The sequence below is a fragment of the Thalassophryne amazonica genome, chromosome 18, assembly GCF_902500255.1.
Source record: "Thalassophryne amazonica chromosome 18, fThaAma1.1, whole genome shotgun sequence".
In the NCBI taxonomy this organism is placed as follows: Eukaryota; Metazoa; Chordata; class Actinopteri; order Batrachoidiformes; family Batrachoididae; genus Thalassophryne; species Thalassophryne amazonica.
In genome coordinates this window covers 64,570,734-64,594,507 of record NC_047120.1, presented here as the reverse complement: position 1 = coordinate 64,594,507, position 23,774 = coordinate 64,570,734, and the positions used below count along the sequence as shown (strand labels likewise).

General features: G+C 40.3%; 2 protein-coding genes across 7 annotated transcripts in view; both read left to right on the top strand.

The window, feature by feature from the left end:
* The window catches only part of baiap2b (BAR/IMD domain containing adaptor protein 2b), a 104,955-nt gene that overhangs the window by 11,018 nt on the left and 70,163 nt on the right, over positions 1 to 23,774 (top strand). For 2 of the 6 annotated variants that reach the window (XM_034194484.1, XM_034194482.1), the window contains exons 1-2: positions 15,641 to 15,814; positions 15,884 to 15,961. In XM_034194484.1, coding sequence (XP_034050375.1) covers positions 15,887 to 15,961 — 75 coding nt within the window. In that variant the 5' untranslated portion in view covers positions 15,641 to 15,814; positions 15,884 to 15,886. Of the gene's footprint in view, positions 1 to 283; positions 293 to 9,166; positions 9,182 to 12,207; positions 12,215 to 15,640; positions 15,815 to 15,879; positions 15,962 to 23,774 lie in introns of those variants that run through there. The other 4 variants (XM_034194483.1, XM_034194485.1, XM_034194486.1 and 1 more) reach the window with 4 other exon arrangements.
* chmp6b (charged multivesicular body protein 6b) lies at positions 610 to 7,245 on the top strand. The gene is made up of 8 exons (XM_034194488.1): positions 610 to 834; positions 2,570 to 2,679; positions 3,416 to 3,503; positions 3,583 to 3,669; positions 3,759 to 3,824; positions 3,914 to 3,994; positions 5,575 to 5,638; positions 5,839 to 7,245. Exons 1-8 carry the CDS (start codon positions 772 to 774, stop codon positions 5,886 to 5,888), a joined length of 609 nt encoding a protein of 202 aa, XP_034050379.1. The 5' UTR covers positions 610 to 771; the 3' UTR covers positions 5,889 to 7,245.

Below are 23,774 nucleotides of genomic sequence, written 5' to 3'. Positions count from 1 at the left end.
CTTGCCCTTTCAAATGGATCAAATCTTTCAAACACAATTCCCATCATTCCACAGACCATTTCCAACAGGTTTAAATGGGTTGGCATAACTTTTATTTATTTTAAATGATCTGCGTGGTTTTGTGCCAGAGACTTCATGGTGCATTCAAATGTAGCTTGTAAAACAAGCAGCTAAAGTAAAGTATATTTATTAACTTTTAAAGATATACTTTGCTCTACTGATTCAATTGTAAAAATAAAGTATAATCAAAACTGACCCATTTAAGTTAGGTGGACAGGAATAGTAATAATTAAAAAACTTAACATATTTCTACCATATCCTTGCACAACATAGTTTCATCTATCCCTGTGATCACTTCCAACTCATTTTACTGGAACGTTTTTTAGATTTTAAAATTAAAAAGAATAAAATCCCATTGTGTTCTCTCTCAATTGATAATAAAAATTCCATTTAAAAAATTTTGAACTTTAATCAGGTAACTCCATATTACTGCACAAGATGGTCTCGGGTATTTGTGTAATGATTTGCAATTCATTTCACTGCAGCATTTTTATTAAAAAAAATTAAAGGCATTAATAATAATAATATAACTAATATTGTCCGCTCACGGACGCCGTTGTTCCTGTTGTGGGTGTGGTCGCAGTTGATGACACACATAATGGAGTGTAGCTCACTTTAGCTTCCTCTCTGTCAGCCCAGACAGACCTGTTAAAATCCATTTCTGTTTTTAATGTTTCTCTGCGCAGCTGTCGGCTGTGATGCTGTGTCGGGATGGGTAATCTTTTTGGAAGAAAGAAGCGAACGCGAGTGACTGAACAAGACCGAGCTATTCTGGTTAGTGTTCCGGCTAACTAGCGTTAGCATTAGCCTGCTAACCAAACTGTTCCTCTCTCTCTCATATATATATATATATATAGACACGCACACACAAATAATGCAGCATAAATTAGAATTTACTACCAGTATTCTAGGAGGCATTTTTTGTTTGCTTATATTAAACTGAAAACAAACTTTTGCAATTTTTGTGTACTTTTTGCAATTTTGTTTTCATCGAGCATTTTTAATGTTTAATAATTAAAGATAACGTTATGCAGATGTTCTGTATTATTTGTGTTGATGTGATACAATCTAAAACTGTTAAACTGATTCCTTCTCGTATGACAGCCTCTTTGTGCCAAAAGAAATGGATGTAAATTCTCAGAAAACCTGCAGTTTGACTTGGTGGAAGGAATCAAAATTACATATCCACAACAAATCGAGACTTCCTGAACTAGTACAGACAGTTGCCCAGTTCCAGATCACCTTTTTTAAAGGCCCGCTATACAGAGCCATAATGCAACTGAATGTCCTTTATTGTGTATTGTTGTATTGGGCATTTAGATGTTATCTCGCTGAAAAAGTCTGGGTGGAGTAGCGCTTCTACTTAAAGTGTGAAGCCACATTATGTGCAAATTATTATGTGCAAATATTTGCCGGAAATGGATCACTTTGCCCGGTTCTGGATCACGACACTCTGTGTCACTTTGGGGTCATTCCTGGCATCTGGCTGGAGCCCTTCTAATGCAGAATGATACACACTGTGCCTGAGAACGTGTTTTGAACACAAAATGATATAAATTATACTTATTAAATGAGAATTTACTTAGTTTCGAAAGGCACTGTTATATGTTTTTACAAGCAAAAAATGAAGTGTGGAGGTGAGATTTCTCCCAAATTAAAAAATAAAAGCCCCCACATTCATGCCCATTCGTGATGTTGAAATGACCCCCAAAGTACACATGACTCACAAGTACTGACACGAGGCTGCTGCTTCAGTGATCCACAACCGGCAAATTTCCGCGCCAGAGATAAATGCGTGCAGCAATTAAACAGCAAGACATAACACACTGACATTTCCTACCCAAGTAAATAAGTGTTTTCCCACTCTAGAACCAAAAACACTGAATGGCTAACTCGGCTTTGCTATGTCTTAGAGATCGTTACTTTCAAACTTGCAGGAATGAGTGAGTGTGAAAAAGCGTGCACACCACAGACACCAGGATGTTTTGATTCCTCTGCTGATCACAAGGATGGCTGGATCCGGTCGAGCTTGTGGTCGTTTGTAGACAAAACATCAGTCTTTCCATTTGTACCAAGTATTCACACTGATTACGAGAAACGGCGGCTCAAATACTACAGCAGTGATCCGGAACCGGCAATGATCCGGAACTGGGCAAGTAACTGTACCATGGCTCTGTTTACGTGCTGTTTGCAAATTTCTGTCCCAAACAGAAGAAGGTGATCATGTTTTCTTTCCATCACCACTAAAATGTAATAATGGCAGCTAGTCTGCTTTGTGTGCAGCTGATCCCATCAGCGGTGAAGCAGAGTCAGTCCTGATTCATACCTGGCTGGGAGACTCTGGACTGTGTGTTTCTCTTTGTAACTGGAGTTGCGTCAGGATGGGTGTCCAGCAGGGGCAGCCGAAACACAAACAACAATTAAAATGAAATAATAGAAATTCTCTTTAGTTGTGTCTCAAAGAATTTCAATTTTGTGTAGTTTTGTGTTCCTGCACTTCTTGTTTCAGCAACTGAAGCAGCAGAGAGATAAACTTCGGCAGTATCAGAAGAGGATCAACCTGCAGCTGGAGAAGGAGCGACTTTTAGCCAAGCAGCTGCTGAAGAATGGCAAAAAAGAGTAAAATTATAATATTCACAGAAACTGAATAATGTTAACTCTTAAACTGCTAACAGCTACAGGCCTCAATTATAATCATGGTATCTAAAACAACGTAGAACTGTAAAATCTCCTTGGTAGAAGTAAACAGTCAGAGGTCCTGTTTGCGTTAAGGTATAAGTTATTTTGGATTAACAACACAGAAAATTGACACTGGACTGCATATTAATTCCCACTTTAACTTTGAATGACCACACTGAAATGAAGACAACAATAAGAAAATCTTGTTTGATTTCCAGTGCCGTTTCATCACAATCTTATTTTTTAATAGTTGGAAAAATATAAAGTTCTGTGTTGCCTGGAATGCACCATTAGCTACTTTTAAGGTTAAACTGAATGTTTGAAAGGCAAAAAAAAAAAATTGCACAGACAGTTAAAAAAAATTATATTTTCACATGATTATTTGACAAAAACACAAAAATAATCCTTAATGTGATTCATGTAATTAAGTCCAAAGTGTGTGTGTGTGTGTGTGTGTGTGTGTGTGTGTGTGTGTGTGTGTGTGTGTGTGTGTGTGTGTGTGTGTGTGTGTGTGTGTGTGTGTGTGTGTGTGTGTGTGTGTGTGTGTGTGTGTGTGTGTGTGAATGAAAAAAGATAACAAAACACAAACCCACACACACAATTGGGACATAAATTTTCTTCCATAAAGGAGCTATTGTGCTGTGAATGAGTCAGGCTTCGTTGTGTATTCAAACAGGAAAGCTCTTGTTTTGCTGAAGAAGAAACGCTACCAGGACCAACTCCTGGATAAGACCGAGAGCCAGATCAGCAACCTGGAACGCATGGTGAGTGACGGGTGTCCTCTTCTTTACAAAAACAAATGCATTATCATGAAACAAATATCCCATTTTCTGGTTTTTGCAGGTTCAAGACCTGGAGTTTGCTCAGATTGAATTGAAAGTAATTGAAGGGTTGAAAAATGGAAATGAGTGTTTGAAAAAGATGAATGAGGTGGGTCAGACAGCAAGTATCACTATTGTTGTTCCACACTGTGTCCCTCGCCATTTATTGACCTGCTGCTGTTCATCCTTTCCGGTCAGATGATGTCCATTGAAGAAGTAGAACGGATTATGGATGAAACCCAGGAAGCTGTGGAGTACCAAAGGGTGAGTCGGCCAAACTAACCGAGGAGACGATATACATCTATAGAAACGTCTCCGTCTCTTTTATTGTGTGTCTTTGTGTTTTTCTGTAGCAAATAGATGAGATACTGGCTGGTTCTTTGTCACAAGAGGACGAAGATGCTGTTCTAGCGGAGCTGGAAGCGCTAACAGAGGTCTTATTGTTCAGTTTTAATGTAAAAAGTTAATTACTCTTACATTTCTACATCCTGATCATGAATGAAAACTATTATGACATACCTGCCAACAGTTGACATTACCAGTGTAGGACACCTAAGCGTGGTGGCAACGGCGCAAAGTGTAACTAGGGGGTCTGGGTGCATGTCAGTACCCACACAACTGTGGGACTAATGGGCATCCCATACACGCTCATAGGGGATGCGGGGGTCAATCCTGCCGAATGCGGGACAGTTGGCAGCTCTGTTATGATGCACATAACATCTTGATACAAAACGGAAAAGGCTGCTGGATAAACAACAACAACAAAAAGTTTTAGCCTATGGTTTTTTGCTCATTTTGGTCCAAACTTTCTTACCATATTTTTGTGAAATAAACAGCAGTCTGTGGATTGTCTGTAGGAGGGAATATTTAGTGAACAAGATAGTTTAAGAACTGCTTTTCTGATTTTGACTGGCAGGAACACTGGGTCTACGGATGGGAAGAATGATTTGATTTTGTTGGTGTTAATCAACAATCGAGAGCAAGGTCACATTTCTATCTCCGCACTCGTATAGGAAAATGGATAGTTTAATGGAAATTTTTTAATTTACGTATGTTGTTGGTGAACTTGACTCCATTCAGTGCTTTTAACGTTTCCCATAATCCCCCCTGGTGGCCCCCTGCACTTCTCAGAATGCAACGTTGTCCTCAACGTTGTCTTGTAAATCTGTGTAGATGTTCTGTCTCAATCTGTCGTGTTCCTGCTGTACTTCTCACAAACAGATCATTCAAATTCATTCCCTTAACAAAAATGAGTGCAAACCTCATCCAGTGCAGAAATGGCTTTATTTTGCAAATTAATATTAATTTTAAAAAAGTCTTTCTTGGCTCTATTGTATGGAAGCGCATTGCATTCACTGGATTAAAAAAATTACTACATCAGGGGTCTCTGTTTTATTTTTTTATCCAGCTTTCGTCTAATGCGCTTCTGTAGCACGGGGCCCCCAGACTGACATGCGCCCGGCTGGGGGTTAGCTCCTCTGCGTCCCTGAATGGTCACAGTTTGCTATCATCAGTAATCTTAGCCTGCTTCTCGCCCCCCTCCAGACTTCCAGCTTTCACTCACACAGCCCCACCAACCACTCAGGGACGTAGAGGGTCTCGCCCCGGCTGGGCACATGTCAGTCTGGGTACCCTGTGCCCCTGTCTGGAGGTGCATGGGACAGTGGACAATGTGGCACCTTTCCTGGTCTCCTGAGATCTTTTCTCGTAATTATGAGATAAGGTGTCTGTTTTTTTGTTTAGTTTTTTTTTTATCCAGTGAATGCAATGTGCTTCTGTACTGCTGCATTATCCCCAAAGGAGATTAAAATATGTGAAGCAATAAGTTTGCAACATGGTAGATTTGCAACATCTAGTGGGCGTGACTGGTAGTGTTGCATCAGATGTTCATTTTGGGTCCAGCTAGTATTTACAGCTTCATCAATATAATCCGTTGCAGAGTTTTTGCAGGTTCAGTTTCGGAGTAAAATTTTGGAATTCTTACTGAGGTTTTGATCCGTTCTCTGCCTCTCAGGGTGATGTTGAGCTTCCTGAGGTTCCTTCAGAAGAGCTGCCAGAGGCCCCAGAAAAGAAACCAGGTTTGTTCTCTCCTGCACCTCTCAGAAATGTCGAGGAAGTTTTGTTGCAGCATCAAAATTTGTTTGTATCTTAATTAGCCACTGATTGCAACAAATTAAACATCCCCAATTTATATAAAAGTGGACAGCAGTGAAGTTTTGGCATCAAATGCTTTCATATTCTGAGCTCCATTTCTAAATTTTCCGTCTTCCTTCCCCAGAGCGGGAACGTCCCAGAAAGAAGCCGGAGCGAGAGCTGTTGGCTGCGTAGGAGGCTGCTGGTCCTCTGACGGCCACTGTGGCGCCTCCTGCATCTTCTCTGACATACTGATGAGTTTCACAAACATTTACTGCAGAACTGTGACGGTTGTCACTCAAACACATCCATCCATTGCCGAGGCCTTTCTGAGCCCAGGTGAAGCCGGACTGGTTCAGAGTCCAGCCAGCAAACTGCAAGTTTCATTTGGGGGGAAATGTAAAAGACTTGACCTGTGACATGAAAACTGTGCCTAACTGTTGTGATCGGAACTTTATATTTGCCATTGATAAAGATCGATTGTTTTACAATAACTTCAATGTAATTTTGGTTTTGTATGTAACGGTAGAAAGTGAAATCTGTAAGAACCCTAGATTTTTGCTGACCGAAAACTTGATTTTCATCATCTTTTTTTTTTTTTTTTTTTTTTTTTTCTTTTTCTTAATCAGTTTGGGCTCCAGTTAGAGGCTCCACTGGGAAAAACAGATCAACACTGGCACATCTGTTGGCACTGTGATTGAAATCTCATTGGTGCAGTTGACACTAGTCTTGGAGTTTCAGTTTCTACTTGTACAGTTTGGTCTCTGATTGGCATCTTCACTGGTGTGTTGTGTGACGCCTACTGGTACAGTTATTACATTAATTTGAGCCTGTACTGGTACAGTTGGGACTCCAGTTGGCATATCTGCTGGTACACTTGGGACTCCAGTTTGGTTTTCTACTACTACCCCAATTGGCGTGTACAGTATGAGTCTCTTTTCCAACAGTTGGCGTGCCGATTGGCAATTCTACTGGTACACTTGGACTCCGTTTGGGTTCTCTAGTACTCTGGACTTTATTTAATGCACTACTTCAGTTTCCAGTTGGTGTTCCATCTGTGCTTGCAAAAACTCCAGTTTGATTCTGCAACAATATTTAAAGAGCCCAGTTGTAACAGTAGAGTCCATCGGAAGTACCAGTAAGAATGGCAATGGGCTTCCCATTGGAAATTGAAGATTTCAGTTGGAGTACTAGTAGACTCAAATTAGAGCTCCAACTGCACCAGTAAAGCCTCCATCTGGAGTCCCAGTCGACTCCAATTTGATTCTCAGCTCTACCGGTAGAACTGCCAAATGGGTCTATGAATGAAAACTCAAATGGTGCATTGAATAAAGTCTCTAGTGGTGCACTTGAGGCTCTAGAGTTTCTACAGGCACTTCAGATGGACTGTCGAGTCAGAAAGTTAATTTATAAGAAATGAATTTGGTAGAAGCTGAAATCAACTGATCCAGACATCAGTGTCTTGTATTCTGTTCCTGCTCATGTACTAAATATGATTTTAAATATACCCTGTAGATTATTCCCAATTAAATTTTATGTACTGTACATAAAATATGTTTGGGTGACTGCTTCCCACAAGATTATTTTTTATTTAAAAAAAAAAAGTTTGATTTGAGTAGGAATCTTTAACAGTGGAAACAAACCAGTTTCTGCTGCTAAAAGTGGGTTTTTTTATCAGGTTTCACTTCAGTCTTTTTTTTTTTTTCCCAAGGCACTCTGCATACTAGTTGGTAAAGGTCCATCATCAACTGAACATCTGTCCTTCTCAGCCAGAAGATCATTTATTAGTTATTCAGTTCTCATAGATCAGTCAGATCCACGCCCAGATCTGGGTTCTTAATATTTTGGCGTGTAGCTCCAGAGAAATGCCCAAAATACTGTAACTGGGCGGGGCAACCCGTCCTCTGGCATCTACTGCTACAGGCCCCGTGGCCAATTGGTGCTTATCTCTAGATTCTTAGCTTCGACGCAGATGAGTGTGTTAGACTTCACCTGGATGAGATGCCAGTCTGATGTAACTTCCCCTGGGAAGCGTGGTACCCGTTTACAGCTGGGTGGACTGAGATGATGCAGATCCTTTTGTCTGAGGACACAGACGCGTAGTGTGAGTGGGATTCAAACCCAGCTCTACATATTGGTAGGCCAGCTCTGTAGCCACTGAACTACCTTCTCCACACCATCTACCAAACTGCACGAAATAATCAGTCTGTTGATGCTGTGCGACCGAGCTCAACTAGTACGACACATCGAGCAGTGTGTGTGTGCAGAGCTGATCTGGATTGAGGCTTTTCCAGTCACTGATGGTTTGGTGTTTTCAAGGTTTTATTGGTGTTAAATGACGACGAATGATTGAGGACCACAAATTGATATACTTATTAACACAACAGTTGTATAATAATGTTTGTTTGAAATGGGACAGCGCCTATTAATGGACATAGTTACATGTAAATATGCTGGATTATAGTAAGATGCTAATTTCCATCTGTAGTCCCAGTAACATAAAAACAGACCACACAACATACCAAAGTAAATTAATCATGACAGAAAAACAAAAGAAAATACACATACAGATATTTACAATTCAAAGTAACAATAATTGATAGATAATAAGTAGCCGACAGGTGGAGGAACCAAGAGTTTCATGATGGGTGTTGAGGTGCAGAAGTGCTTCAGTGCCTGGTTGTAATTGCACATTACAGTACTAGGTTGTATTGCACAATTCCCAATACACTCAGTTGCACAAGTGTAAATATTGCACAGGGTGTCATACACAAGTTTATTATGTAAAGACTACTAAACCATGTAATAAAATACACAAGGGTATTGTGTACATATAACTGAAAAAGAAACTTCAGTGGTGCCTCCACAGTTATGTCAACAACATCAGCATGAAGCTGTGAAGTCTTTAGCGTAATCTGCCTCAAATGGTCAGATATTTGTTGATAATTACAGACCCTTCCTGGAACGGCGCCTTAAAGCTTCCTTTCCCTCTGACCCTCTTTTTAAGCAGCTTAACCAGCCTGATGCTGGTCTTCCCTTGTGGATTTGTTCAGTGTCATTGGAGAAAGAGCTAATCATATCATCTGTGTTATGATTAGTTCCAGACACCTTGTACTTGACAGAACTTGGATTTTCATCCTTTATGCTTAACCAGCATAGTGCCCTGTAATACTTTTATTTTGATATCCTGATTCACCTTCATGGATTCATAACTATTGCACTGAAAAAGAAATTCAAATTGTGAGTTTTTATAATCTGAAGATTCCTGGGATTTGCAGAGCGGTCGTTCTTGCGATTTTAACAAAATAAATAATATCAGGATTCCTGTCACACAGGTTCAGTATTATTGGGCTGGAAATCATTAATTTACAGGTAAAATCTGAGGGTTTTTCATGAGTGAACACAAGGTGGCAGCAGAGAACAGATTGTAGTGTGCTGAGGACACTAGACAGTAGTAACAATTTATGATCATTATTAATTTTTTTTAAGATTTGGTTTCCAAATTTGGAATTTTAGATTTGAGCGGTCCACTGTAAACCTTTTTTTAAATTCAATTTTTATTTATATCTGTAAATGTGAGTTAACATTACATATGATGCACTGAAGGTCGCAGTGAGATTTTCATTTCTAAAACACCTTTATTCACCCTCACCTGAACGCTGGCTGCTGATCTTACTGATGGACATCTGGTTCATTTTCACCTCTCCAAAGGAGCCATCTGTCTGCCACAGCCAGGTGAAACATGGGCGTCTCTCTAACAAGACCCCAGTGTTGAGAACCCTGAGGTCCTTGATCATGTTCAGACAAAATGCACCATGTGGATAATATGTTGTAGCTGCTCTTCCCTCACAATACAAGCTGAGTCTCACTAAATAACTGTTAATTTGACACATTCCACTGTACTCAAGGATCCTCTAAAGAGACCTGGTTCCAATGACATCTGGTCATTGTTTTAGGTAACTGGTTAGGGTCTTGCATATATAGACAGGTTTGTTATGCAAACTTGTTGGAAATTTTGTGGGGATTACTAAATGTACAATTTTGGAAGGTGCATAAAATAGCCAATCAGAAAATAGATGAGTCCACTTTTCCCAGGTACCACAATGGCAGCCATCTTGGATTTGTTTTGTTTTGTTTTTCAAAATCTTTGCTTCTATATGGCCGATAGGATGTTGGTTGCAGTGGTTACAACCACACTTTCAGGGCAAAGGAATCCAACGGTGGTTAATTACAAAAATGTGCACGTAGTCAAAGTCATAATTATTGGTGGCAATCTTGGATTTTTTTTTTAAGCACAGATGACTATGGCTTTGTCTCAATTCAGGGCCACATCTTCTGATGGCTTCTGTCTTTCACAGACTTGTCTGCATTCATTAACTGCATTCTAAGGAGCCTTTGAAATGATGTGGCCCCTAAATTGAGACTATTGAATTCATTGGCCTTGCAAATGTGTATTTACCCAATGAAATCAAGCTCATATCATCTTGAAGCAGCGATATTGGTAAAATCACATTTTTAAGCTGCTGTTTTTACAAATCCAAGATGAATGCCAATGTGGCTTCCAGGAAACTGGAATAATCTATTTTCACATTGGCGATTGTATGTACGTACTATTCAAAAACAATGTATTTTTTCAAATCCCTACAAAATTCTAACAAAGGCTTGGACCTGAACATAGTGAATCTGACTGATTCAGTAAGATGAGGAGCAACAGAACCCTGAAGACTTGGACCTTTGTTCGTCAAACACCTCATGACACCACAAGATCTCAGGCATCTCTCGATCGCAAAGAGATGTGAAGCTCTGCAGAGAATGTAAATGGGTGTTTTACAGTCTGGAACACCCTGAATAAACCTTCCTGTGCCTGATTTATTTCTGTATTTATCTGGTTTGCAAACACCACAGCGGCCTTGCCATTTTCTTGTTAGAGCAGCAGGTCTGTGGCTGGAAATAGGTGAATGAGAAGCGTTGGCTCTTTGTGAGGCTGGAACGGCCTGGATCTGTCTCTGTTGAGTTACTGAAATCTACTTTCAGTCAACGCTGATTGAAGTGGCTCTGCAGCGCGGGAGTGGGCGGCGTTCATGAATCACAGACTGGGACCTGAAGCACAAAAGAGAGAAACTCACGCCGATGAGTGTGCCACCGCTCAGACGAGGCACAGTCCAGCCTCCAGGTGTGTGGAGGTGTCCTGCCCACCCAACTCCACCTCCTCTAAGTACACCACCACAGGCGAGGGGAAGATCAGCATGAAGAAGAGTTCTTTTCTACTCCAACTGTTGTTTGACAAGGTTCTTGTTCAATACCTTGTTTGTCACTAGATGTCTCAGTGGCAGCTCCACTGTTTTAATGTCAGGGGGGTGAGTTGGGGGTCGTGACTGTTTTGTGGTAGGTTATGTATTTTAAACACTGTTAATTCACAGTGCACAATGGATAAAACTAATTAGAATATGTTAACGCTGTGTGTTAGCATCCACCAAACAGCGAAACCGCCCCTGGTCCTTCATGGCAACCACTCAGGTGGACAACCAGCCCATTCCCACTACTCCAAAGTAACCATCTATCTGCCACAGCCAGCTTAAAAGCAGGTGTGTCTTTGGCCTTTTACAGACTGTGGGGTCTGATTGAAGACAAGAACCACCAGGACCATAAAGACTTGGACCTCCATTCTTCTGCAAAGATCTCAGCATCACCAAACACCTCTATTCAGGTCGAGGACCAAGAGATGAGAACATCACTGCTCAAATAAGTGACTGTCTCTACAAGTTCAGCACTTTCACCATATACAGGTGCACATCTGATGACCACATCCAGGAAGTCATTTAAAGCCTCTTTATCCAGGACAATTGCAAACCCAGACACTCAGATTCTTCACTCAGCTTCTCAAGTGCTGGAGTCAGGACATCTGTTGATTCCACGAAGATCACAGTGTCTTTCATTAATTCAAGGTCTAGTGGGGGGGAGGTGATGGTCTAGTGGTTAAGGTGTTTGGCTTGAGACAAGAAGATCCTGGGTTCATATCCCCACCTGACTAGAAAATCACTAAGGGCCCTTGGGCAAGGTCTTTAATCCCCTATTGCTCCCGGTTTGTAGTGAACACCTTGTATGGCAGCACCCTGACATCGGGGTGAATGTGAGGCATAATTGTAAAGTGCTTTGAGCGTCTGATGCAGATGGAAAAGTGCTATATAAATGCAGTCCAAAGTCAAGGTCAGAAAAACTCTCCCCACTGTGAAAAGCACCTAAGTGGCTGGTTTCTCCAGTCCAACCCAACACCAAGTACATGCAAGTATTGAACGGTGTGGGAGCCAGAACACATCCCTGAGGAACACCAGAGTTTACTGTGAAGAAGTCGAGTGTCTGCTCCCACTCTGTACAGCACTCAGAGTATCTGTGTGTAGGCTGGATATGATGCCCAGCAACTTCTTGGGGATCCTACTAATTCTTAAGATGTCCCAGGAAGCAGCCCGATCAACCCGTTATAGCTTCATGGTCCAGAGGAAGAGAAAAATGCACCACCTCCCACAAATAATAAAAGAATAAATAATAATCATAAACAACTTAAAATGCAGTTTGCTAGAAGGCACATGAACAACTCAAGCTTTGAGTTTGTGTCTTCCTTAAAAGACATTTCAATTAAAAACAAAAAAGGATGAAGTCCAAAATATTAGAGGCATGAAAATAACTAGAAACTAGAATTACTGACTTTATAATCCAACCTTTAGGGACTAATTTTTCATCTTTAGTTTTGGTCACTGTAAAGATTTCATAGTCTGATTGATTTTCACTCTGTCGTCCATCAGTCCTGCTTAAAGCCACAGTGTGTAGGATTGTGTGCCATCTAGTGCTGAGGCTGCATATTCCGTTATGCTGTCACCGGTCACAATGTAGTTTCTCTTCATGTTTTCGTCTCTTTGGCGTTACAAACACTCCATTTCTGCTACTAATATTGCAGCAGGTAAGAGTATATTTAGAGTGGATTCCTTCAAATGGTGATACAAACATTAAATGCAGCACAGACATTAACTTAGACATTAACTCTTTTGACACAACTGATTGGCCACTTGCATTTTCAATAGGCAGCCAGTCAGTAGAAAAATTACACGGGGTCAAAATTAAAAGATGCCCCAATTATATCGAAAACTACACCACATTATTTGCCTGATCACACAGATTCCAAAAAGGTTAGTTTGGACTATGTATGACTGAATATTATGGAGTTATGGGGCAAAAACAACAAGAATGGTGACAAAGGTCAGTTTCAGTTTGTACAGGGGTCAACGTTAACATTGCTCCAATTTTAGCAAAAAGTGATAGAAATTATTAGTTGAGTTAATAGGGTTTTGAAAGGAATATTTGGGACCATATGTCATGCTTAGTTATCATGTTATGGGGTAACATATGTCACATGTCATAGAATCCAATAGACGTTGACCTTGTTTTGACCTTTACTTTGGAGACTAAGCATTCAACACTGTCAAAGCTATTCCATTTATTAATCCTATTGGCTCAACCAATAATTTGCATCACTTTTTACCAAAACTGGAGCAACTTTAACTTTTGACCCCTGTACAAACAAATTGACCTTTGCCACCATTCTTGCTGTGTTTTACCCCATAACTCCATAACATTAAATCATAGATAGTTCAAACTATACCTTTTTGGAATCTTTATGACCAGACAAATAAAGTGGTGTAGTTTTCAATTTGACTGCAGAATTTAAAAAATTTTGACCCCTGCAATTCTTCAGCTGACCCCTACCTGACCACCGATTGAAAATTCAAATGGACAGTTTTTTTTTTTTCCAAAAGAGTAATGTCTAAGGAGTATTATTGCCAAATTTGGTGCTTGTATCACCATTTGAAGGATTATTTCAGTTATCTGCTGCACTATAAACACCTGTAAATCCTACAAACTGTAGCTTTAAAGAATCCTGATCCCAGGACCCTGGATTCATCCATCTGTTTTAATCCCAAAGAAAGAAATAAAACCGTGTTGTGAGGAGAAAAAACATGACTCCTCTTTCACGCCGTTCTTTCTGATCGTCTGTTTGATGATTCTTGGTTTTCACTCTGAGGACTACAGATCGTGATGCGTTGAGATGTGTGGGATTCCCCAACCCACAAGGCGTTAAAATCCAAGAAAATGTGGCTCCGTCCCACTCACACCAACTGGAGCCCACTCAGCTGAGACCACAGAGGAACCACACAAATATAGAACAGTGTACACAAATAAGCAGCACCACTCCGTCCTCAGAAGGAGTAGAAGTGACCCAAAATGAAGGTTAAGTCTGTCAAAGTCACATGTCTGTTGGGGAAGCATGAAAAACAAAGCAGCACTTACAGATTTCAGCGCCCACGGGCGGATCTGGAAGGTGGCCTTGGGTGGCACGGGCCACCCCTGGGATCTGACTGTAAACTATGATTGGCTGTCTGGCCATTCAGAGGTGGGACGTAGAGTGAATCGATTGAGGAGAAACTTCTCGGTTGTTTGCAGAGAGGTGCAGCGGTTGTTGCGTCATTTCGATTATCTAGCCTGAGTATCGTAGCATTTAGCCAGTTTAGGAAAAATCTGATTTCATTATCACTCTAATCAACTTGGGGATCATCAGATTTGATTTGTTTTGAATCAAGTAAGTGATGTGTGATGCATTTGAGTGTTTGTGCTCTTGTACTTAACGCCACCCCTGCACCCCCCCGGACTGCCCTAGTTAAATAGTACTAAATGCACCGCTGTCAGCAGGTGCATTCAGCTAACACAGGCGCCAATGCTATTTTTGCACACCTGCACAGAAATATCTATATGTTTGTGCTAAACAGCAAAATTTTAGACCAAAGACTATTTCTGAGGCGTATTAGCGAGCTGTGACACACAACCAGATTTTATCAAGTTTGACTATTAGTTCTTTAATCTTTAGATTAAATAATTTCCTTCGGGATAAATAAAGTTGATCTTATCTTATCTTTACACAATAGATCTCAAATTATTCCCATTTGACAGAAAAATTTTGTGATATGTGTGTGTGCAGAAGTCTTTTTTATCAAAATATATCACAAATTCTGAGCAGCGTTTATCCTCCCAGGTCCTTTGGCTGATGGTCCTTAAAGAACTGGTTTTGCTCAAGATCATGTGGGGTTAAAGGTAAATTTTTTTATTTTTATTTTATTTATTTAAATTTTTTTGGTTAGTCCGAAGCCCACCAAACTTGACTTGACACACATATGGAGGTGAGTTCTCGTTCTGCCCAGGTGACATCAAATTTCCCTTTTGTCAATCACTGGGGTCAAGATAATTGAGTTCAAAGGTCAAAATTTAAATGGTTCCCTCTAATTTGTACCAAACATGGCTTTCCTGTGGTGGTGGATTCTGGAATTGCCTAGTAGGGTCAAATTTGACAAAGGTCATTCTTTAGTGCCTAGATCATGTTTGCCTGTTTGTTGACCAACTCCTTCCAGGTCTTTTTTTTCTGATTTCTACCTAATTTAGTATGTCAATGAAGATTGGCCCTGAAATGGCCCTTAAGTTTGTTTTACCAAAGGTCAAGGAGGATGATTTTCAAAACCAATTTGGATTCCATAACTGCCCCGGCAAGGCCAGCCAGAGGTCAATCATTTGGATGATGGTCAAAGTCAGTGGGGTCAAATTTTAGCAAGAAGGATGCTGAGGATGCAGGAGGAGAAGAGGGAGGCTTAAGGATGTAGTGAGGAAGGACTCAGGTGGAAGAAGCAGACCTGATTCTTGATTGCTGATTTATGCACTTTGATACGTTTTCATATTTAATGTTTTCAAAGTATTTCCACGACTGATTCCTTTTTAATTGTTTTTATTTTTATTTTAGTAACACATTTTAATTTATTTGTAAGCCGTGTTGTAGAAGATTTTAAACCAACAAGGTGTTGTAGTTGAGGAATGGCTGGAATTCCCACGGTCCGTGAAGTGGTCCCGCCCCTCCGTAGCAGCGCTCTGCCTCCAGCCGACGAGGACGCGCTGTGACGGGCTGACGGGCTGCGGGGGAGCCGGTGTGGGCGCAGCGGAGGACTTTCCTATAAAAGCAGGAATCCCGCGTCTCGCTAACAGACGAACGCTGCGGTTTGCGGCCAACAGCCGTGATTTCCTCGCTGCCGGTGTGTCCGACGGAGAAGATTTTTCTTTTTCTCATTTTTTATTATTATTATTTTTTTTTATTTTTCCAGTCTATGGTTGTGAGTGACGCTCCGAACAGGATGTCCCGGACCGACGAGGTGCACCGCATCACGGAGAACGTGTACAAGGTACGAATACCGGAGCGCGCGCACGCGGGACACCTGCTGCTTCGCACCGCCGACGACTCATTTCATCATTGCTTTATCGCTTTATGACGACATAAAGGCCAAGTTTAAGATCATTCATCAGGATCATTAAACGTGCAAAACTAATCTGTAATGATCACTAAGGAGAAAAAGAGAGATGAGATCAGAATGCTTCACTTTTCCTTTAAGTGACTTAGAAGAACAAATGATTAAGAATAAATGATATATATATATATATATATATATATATATATATATATATATATATATATATATATATATATATATATATATCTCACTCCCTCACTTGGTTTTTTGGTGGCAGTGGAGAGCAGCATTGACCAGAATCTCTCAGCTGTTTAACCCGGTTCAGATCTGGAGTCTCTGAAGACCTGAGCAGGATTGAGTCACATCACTTCCATTCATTCTTACTGAATCATTTGGTGACCTCTTATGACCTTTGCAGGGGGGGCATTATTGTCCTGGAAGAGACCACTCCCATCCAGACAGAAGTGTTTCATCACAGAATAAAAGCGATCGCTCAGATCAAGTTTGTATTGATTTGCGGTGACTCGTCGCCCCCAAAGGAATCAGTGGACTCAAACCGTGGCAGAAAAGTGTGTGTGTGTAACAGAATTCATGTTCTGGAGCCCTGAAGGGATCTGACTCTTACAAAACCTAACTTCATTTCTGTGAGTCATAAAGTCACTTTGAAGCCTTTAGACTGATATTTGACCTCAGGGTCATCAGGTCAGATTGCTCGCTGTTGCCGCTGCACACTGCCCTTTGTGAGAGAGCACATCATTCAGTTTGGCTCTAAAATGTGTCCCCACATGATCCCTGGTGGCATTGTGGACCTTTTAGGAAAGCCTCTGCCCCGGCCAGCAGGGCTTTTAGCACTATGTTTCTCTTTGGACCTGAATTTGGATTTCACTGTCTGCAGGAAAACCTGCAGCAAATTAAGCTTTCTGCATCTGCAGACGTGTGTGCGTGTGTGTGTGTGTGAATGAGTGAGAAAGTGCTGTGAATTTGAACAAAATTAGCTCCTTTGTAACCAGTTACTTTGAAAAGTTACTTTTTTATTTATTTTATACAGTTAATTTATACAGTTACTTCATTAGCAGCTTTATGCTGTTACTTATTAGGAGCTGCCGACAACTTTACAGCTAAAAAGTAATGTAACTAGTAATCCAACTTGGTTACTCTTAAGATTAAGTAATCAGAAAAGTAACTACTCAGAAAAGTAACTATTAGTTACTTTTCTGAGTAACTGATCTTAAAAATATCCAAGTTAGATTACTAATTACTTTATTAGTTACATTCAGCAGCTGCCAACAAGTTTTAATGTAACTGTAAAAAGTAATTGTATAAAGTAACTTCAAAGTTACTTTGGCAACACTGTAACTGTAACAGTCACAAAAGACAAATGAACTTATTTCTTTCTTTGAATGACTTACAGGGTGTGCAGTACTTTCTGTGTCCACTAGGGCTGCAAAAAATAGGTACATAATTAGGTTAAGAAGAGATTTATCAGAATTGTCTTTGTAGCTTCTTTTAGATGTGAATAACTGCACTTTCTCTAGTTTTGTGCACATTGTATTGGTTTTTAAAAAGAATGACGGGCGACACTCTGATTGGTTGATGTTCTGATTGGTCAACAACACGCCCATGAATAAGGAACCAGACAAACCTACAAGTCTTATATCTCTGTGCTCGGTTTACACGACTCTGAGATAACAATAGGAAGTTGAACACGTGTTCTGTGTTTCAGATCGTGTGATCCCCTCGATAAAGACAGAGCCGCCAAAAACTTTAAACTTTAAACCAACTGTCAAACCACAGAACTTTTTTTCTCAGTCACATTTTCACAATTGACTTGAGAAGATTCAACCTGAAAATCAGCCCATCAGCATCCATCCACAGTTTATAATAATGAGCCCGAACTCTCGACACTCGATAAAAAATAAAAAGCAAGTGTTTGGGTGTTTTTTTGGTGGTGGTGGTTTGGGGGGGAAATGACCTGAACACCCTCCCTCCGTAAAAAAAAAAAAAAAAAAAAAAAAATCCCCCTGAGTCGATTGGCTGACCAGTTGCAGGAGAAGAGCAGATTTTCGGAGCCAAAGATGTAAATGTGTCAGTCAGGATACGTCCAGTGAAACAATGGGAACCATTCCAGATTGAGGCAAATCTGCTGATCTTCAGAACTGAGAAAAGATGCTCCCGCTTCCCCAGAAGGCTCTAATGAGGGATCAATAGTTCACCAGGAGGAGGCGCTGATCACTTTGACCTGAGGGGGTTTGTTTTGGCTCATTAGCTGGAGCTGGAAAGGTTCTGTGAAGGAGGATGAAAATGGAACGCTTCCCGACCTTTGCAGCACAATGAATAAACAATCAACAGGTTCCCAAATCAATGACAGAAAATCAACTATTTTGATAAGAAATTAGTAACTTATGTTTTTACATAGTTTCCCAGAACTGTTTTCATAAAAGCATCATTCACTTTTTTTAAACAGTCATCCGTGAACTGGCGCTTCTTTAGCGTACACTGAAAAAAGAATGTTTGAACCAACTTAAAAAAGTATTACAATTTGTAAAAACCTGAATGAATTAAATTGTTTGAACTTAAGTTTGAAAGTTAAATCAACTCTAACTTACAAACTTAAGTTCAAACAACTTAATTCATTGAGTTTTTTTTTTTTTACAAATTGTAACACTTTTTTAAGTTGGTTCAAATATTCTCTTTTTTCAGTGTAGCGTCCATTACCAACTTTCAGTTACAGCCATCCACCACTGTGTGGTGTCATGAGCAGCACGTGTGCCAGGAACTAGAGGTGGGAGATAACGGGAATTTTGGTATTGATCCAATACCAAGTAAATACAGGCCCAGTATCGCTGATATCGATACGATACTTTTTCATATTTAAGCTTCATAGATCCAAAGACCTAGGATAGAGCTTCGCCAAACATAATACGGGACAACATAATACTTTATTATCACAATCAACATTTTTGTTTAAAAAAAAAAAAATCACTCAACACAACTTAAAACAAAATCTCCTGAGGTAGAGGGCTGACAAACCACAATACAAGGGTGCGCTGCTCCATGTTGTGTGACATAGTGCAGCGCTGCTCAGACAGACAGAGAGTAGACTTTGATGAATCTGCGTGTGCAGCAGTGAGTGTGTGAGGGAGAGAAAAAAAAGCTTGAGTATCAATCTTTTTACACAAGGATCATCCAATATCAATACCAGCGTTGGTATTGATATTATCGATATTAGGATCGATCCACCCGCCTCTACCAGGAACGTCTGTGGTGGATCGATAAAGGAATGAAAGCACAATGTTGGTGTTTGAACCCTCGTTGAGTGTCAAAACTGAAACTGATCAATTAAAAAAGTAGCATTAAGTGGTCGTTGGAACGGATTAGCTTTGGACCCCAACACAGAGAACCACAGCCAAAGGCAAGAAAAAATAGGATTGATTGAAGGCATATTCAAATCAAAAATAGCTCAAGTAGAGCATCAGGCAAAACAGGCTTGGTCTTGTAAACAGGCAGAGTTCTGGCACGTGGATGATCGGTTCAGTCTGCGACAATTTTTCTGAGGGAGGCAACAGACGGTTCTGCAAAAAACAGGCACAGTTCTGTAACACAAAGTTTTCATATCAAGTGATCAATCCGAAATATCAGGCAAAAATCAGGATTCCAGGACAGCAGCCAAAAGTCTGTAAATACACAAGAAACTGTTAAACCCAGAAGTGCAAAAACACATGAAACCGGACCAGCAGAAAACAGGAAGTTAAGCTACATGAACAGACTACAGACAAAATGTCAAAGTAAAAGCGCCAGAGACTATTTACAACAAGGTGGCAGCTAGGTGTATCATATAATGTAGTGTTACAGAAGAATTAAGTGTTCTGAAAACAGGTTATGTAGTTCATACTCAGTTATGAGACAAAACCTGAGGGTATAAATTGTTTAGCTAAAATCTGGTCACCAAGTAACTCACCTAGTTACTATGTGCAATATGTGAGGGAGGAAAATTCTTGAAGGGGACACAGACCATATGGGAAATCTGCTTCTAAGCAAGACTTCTAGAAGTGTGTAAAGTTAGTGCACGATTTCAGAAATATTATTCAAATGTTGAGAGTATTTATGCATTTGAGATAAACTCAAACCAAACCCTAAACCAGGTGCCAGGAAGTGTTTTGCAAGGTTGCGAGACAGCTGATATATTGGCTTAGACCCTTGTTCCAGTTCCAGAAGTGCGTTGTGCCCTTTTGGAAGTGGTGCTAGTGCTGGAAGTACAAAAACGTCTTTGTCTGGAGTGTTATACTACATGGATAATTTTGACGTTAGGTATTTATGTATTTATATACTGACATTAGTAGATGAGGTCTTTCAAGAAGTCACAACATTAGGTAGCTCCACCCATTTTGCTGATGAAGGTGTGGCTATTGTAACATCGTCCAACAGGAAACAATCCTGAAGATTTGAGTGTAAAAAAAGGTGCAGAAGAGCAGTGATGTGGTTTCTCCCTCCATCTGCAGGCTGTATCACTCTGGATCCGCTGCTGACTGATGGTGTTCTGTGGTACAGTGTGTGTGTGTGTGTGTGTGTGTGTATATATATATATATATATATATATATATATATATAAAGCCTCAGTTTAGGAGAACGTGCAGGTCTTCATTAAGTCCTTTAAGGTGTAATAGATTAAGAGACCCAGAGGTGCCAGTTTCCATTAGATAAATCACAAAGTGCTTTCTGTGCTGAGGAGACACGGCAAATGTCAGCGTGTAAATAAAGTGACATTAAGATGTGGATCAGGACCTTCAATTATGGCACAAATATCACAACACAGTGCCAGCTACAAAGCATTCACAGAGGTATCAACACCACCAAGACTGGCCACCTGCAAGATGTCACAAAATCATTGTTGTGCTTAAAGGATCCTTTGAGTGTCTTCAAAGGCACCGTCCCCTTAGATTTTCCATAAACTTTACTTTCTGTTGAAATATCATTGCTATAAAGTATCTTTATTTCTGTGGTATATTGCAAAATGACAGCTATGTTTATTGCTAGTAAAGTGTTTATTTGGGGGCAGATATATTGAGTTCACTTTGTGCGAATTCGCATATGAACTTGGAAGTTTATTTCCGATTGGATTTAATGCATTCAACTCCCCACTGATGTGTTTCGGCAAATCAAGTAAAAATGTTGGAACTGTAACTCAGGTTACTATTAACAAGAGACACAGCAGACCTGGTCACAACAGGAAGGAGCTCCTCATCCATAATCAACTTCATTAAAAATCAATTATCGAAAGGAAAACGACCCATATTTAAGACTTCATCTGTAGCCTGTTATCTGTATGTGAAACTCACATTTTAACGCATTTCTCGGTGGTGAGTTTATCAACGGACAAGAACTTGTTGTAGCACATGTGCGCACCACAGCCTATGCTGTTACTTAACCATAGCAACTTCCAAAAATAAATTCCAAAAATAAGCAAAATGGACAAACAGATGTGTGATGGACAACATACTGGATGTTATTTGACACCGTTTGGACAACAGAAATCGTCCCTTGAACACAGATTTCCAGCCTACAACGTTGGAAAAACTACAACAAAAATGTGAGTCCATTTGATTTTTTTAATCAGCTGTTTAATTTGGGTTTTTTGTGCATTCCCATAGTGGACTTTTTTTTACTGGTGTTTATTCTGTTTAGTGCTGTGTTTCCTGTGAAAGCCTTCTATCATTAGGTATTATTATTATTATTATTATTATTAAACACAATTGTGGGATTTTTTTGGTATATATGTCGCACTGCGGGAACCTCCCAAAGTACTAAAAACAACAACATCAAAAAAAGTGACGTATAGAATAGAAAATACAGTAACTCTGTCATTTTAAAATGTTTCTTTACATTTATTGAGGTAAAAATGCTCATATTTACCTCCATAAAGATCCTCTTTGTGACACCAGACACTTTCAATAAAATCTTTACCTGTTTAGTCGTGTCAAGTAGTGGTTTAGGCTGAGTGGTTGTAGCCCCGGACAATTACTTGACGTAGCCAGTTAGCCTGAGATTATGTTTGGGTTCTACATCAATACTCCACCAGTTAAAGTCATTTTTGTACCAAGTGAAAAGATGGACCCAAAAGATCTCGAAAACAGAGCCCAGGCTGAAAACGTCTGGAGTTCCTCTTTAAGTTCAATAGGCCACGCCCACCCAAAGTAGCAAATTCTTTATTATTCAGAAGTGTCAGCCATCTTCCAGTTCCAGCTTCACAAATGAGAAGATTTACATCTTTTAATATAATATAATAGTTAAATTGTTTTAGGTTAAAGTTACTGGTTGTTTAAAGTTTGTCGGAAGGTCACAGTTTGAAATCTTGCCCATACCTTGCAAAACTTTCAAGGTTCCGGGAGGGTGTCTGCACTGATCCGGGATTTTCCATCATCCCGCCGTGGTCTTGTTTTAAAGGTGGCACTATTTCCAAGATGTTACAAAATTCCTTCTTTTTTTCCATCGCTAACTTTGATGTGATGTCCTTGCATTCCCACGGAGCCCATAATGTTGCTGTGGACCGTAAAACCATCAGGAGGTTTTATGGGCCTGACAACCTTGGCAGTTTCATCATGGTGTATGATGGTGCTGATGGTGAAGGGGTTAAAGCGGTGGGTTTGTGACCAGAGAATCCTTGGTTTAAGTCCCTGTTAGACTTGGGTGAGGTCCTTAATCCTTAAATTGCTCGTGGTGTGTAGTCACCACCTTGACATCAGTGTGTGTATGAATGGATGAATGTGCTTTGCCATAAAAGTGCCATATAAATGTAGTCCTTTTACATTATACTGCGTCACATGGTTAAATTCCGATGTGTTACATCATCAAACTGCAAGCTGGATCACGTTCTTGGCCAAACGTGATCTTCACATGCCGGTTTGTCTCATGACCTTCCGGGATGCGAGGCCATGAGTCCGGACCATTAATGCCTTTGCAAGTTGATGCATTTTGAAGTATGTTTGCTCGTTAGAGTTCATTTAAGGTGAATTGAAGCTCCGACCTTCTGCACTCGTGTGGTGACCAGCGCGTTAAATCGTTTAAGGCAGAATCGTCTCCAGCTGGTGAATTTATTTTCACCTCCTTTCTGATTAGTCACACTGCTTTCACCTCTGTCGTCTCTGTTGTGCGCTACATCACCGCCGTTGTGCGTTTGTATCTTCCTGCAGAATAAGCTGCCTCCTTTGGGTTTTGTTACGGAGGTTTATGCAACAGCGATGTTCACATTCAATCCAATGACTCATTGTGTCAAATCCCGCTGAGAGTTAACAGTAACTCTGCAGCTCTACTCAGCTTGTAGCTCCTTGTTTTTGGGTTTTCTGATGCACATTGACTTTCTGTGGACAGTCCTTGTTGGTTGTAGTAGTTGTCAAATGATCATCCTTCCATTTCAGACTTACTGGTGATATTCATTCACTGGACTTTTCAAGATTGACATCCCAGGAATATTTTCTACCTTTATGCCACGCCGCTTATTCGGGGTCAGAGTGGCAGCAACTTGCATAAGTATGGCCGCCAATGTTTTGTTCCCCATATGCCATATCCTCCAATTCTTCTCAAGAGGCTCCAGGCCAGATTCCAGTGTGTTCTGGGTCAACCATGGAGTGCCAACCCAGTTATATGTGTCTGGAAAACCCCCAGAGGAAGGCTTTCTAAAATAACTCAAATCAGAAGCCCAAACCGCCTCAACTGACTTAACACAAAAGAGTAGCAACCTGTGCTGGTTTCA

Bases quoted from the DNA above. Each gene is read 5' to 3' on its own strand.
- chmp6b (XM_034194488.1), top strand. From the start codon at position 772: ATGGGTAATCTTTTTGGAAGAAAGAAGCGAACGCGAGTGACTGAACAA. The intron at 3,825-3,913 runs GTGAGTCGGCCA...GTTTTTCTGTAG, and splicing joins AAGCTGTGGAGTACCAAAGG to CAAATAGATGAGATACTGGC. The intron at 5,639-5,838 runs GTTTGTTCTCTC...TTCCTTCCCCAG, and splicing joins GGCCCCAGAAAAGAAACCAG to AGCGGGAACGTCCCAGAAAG.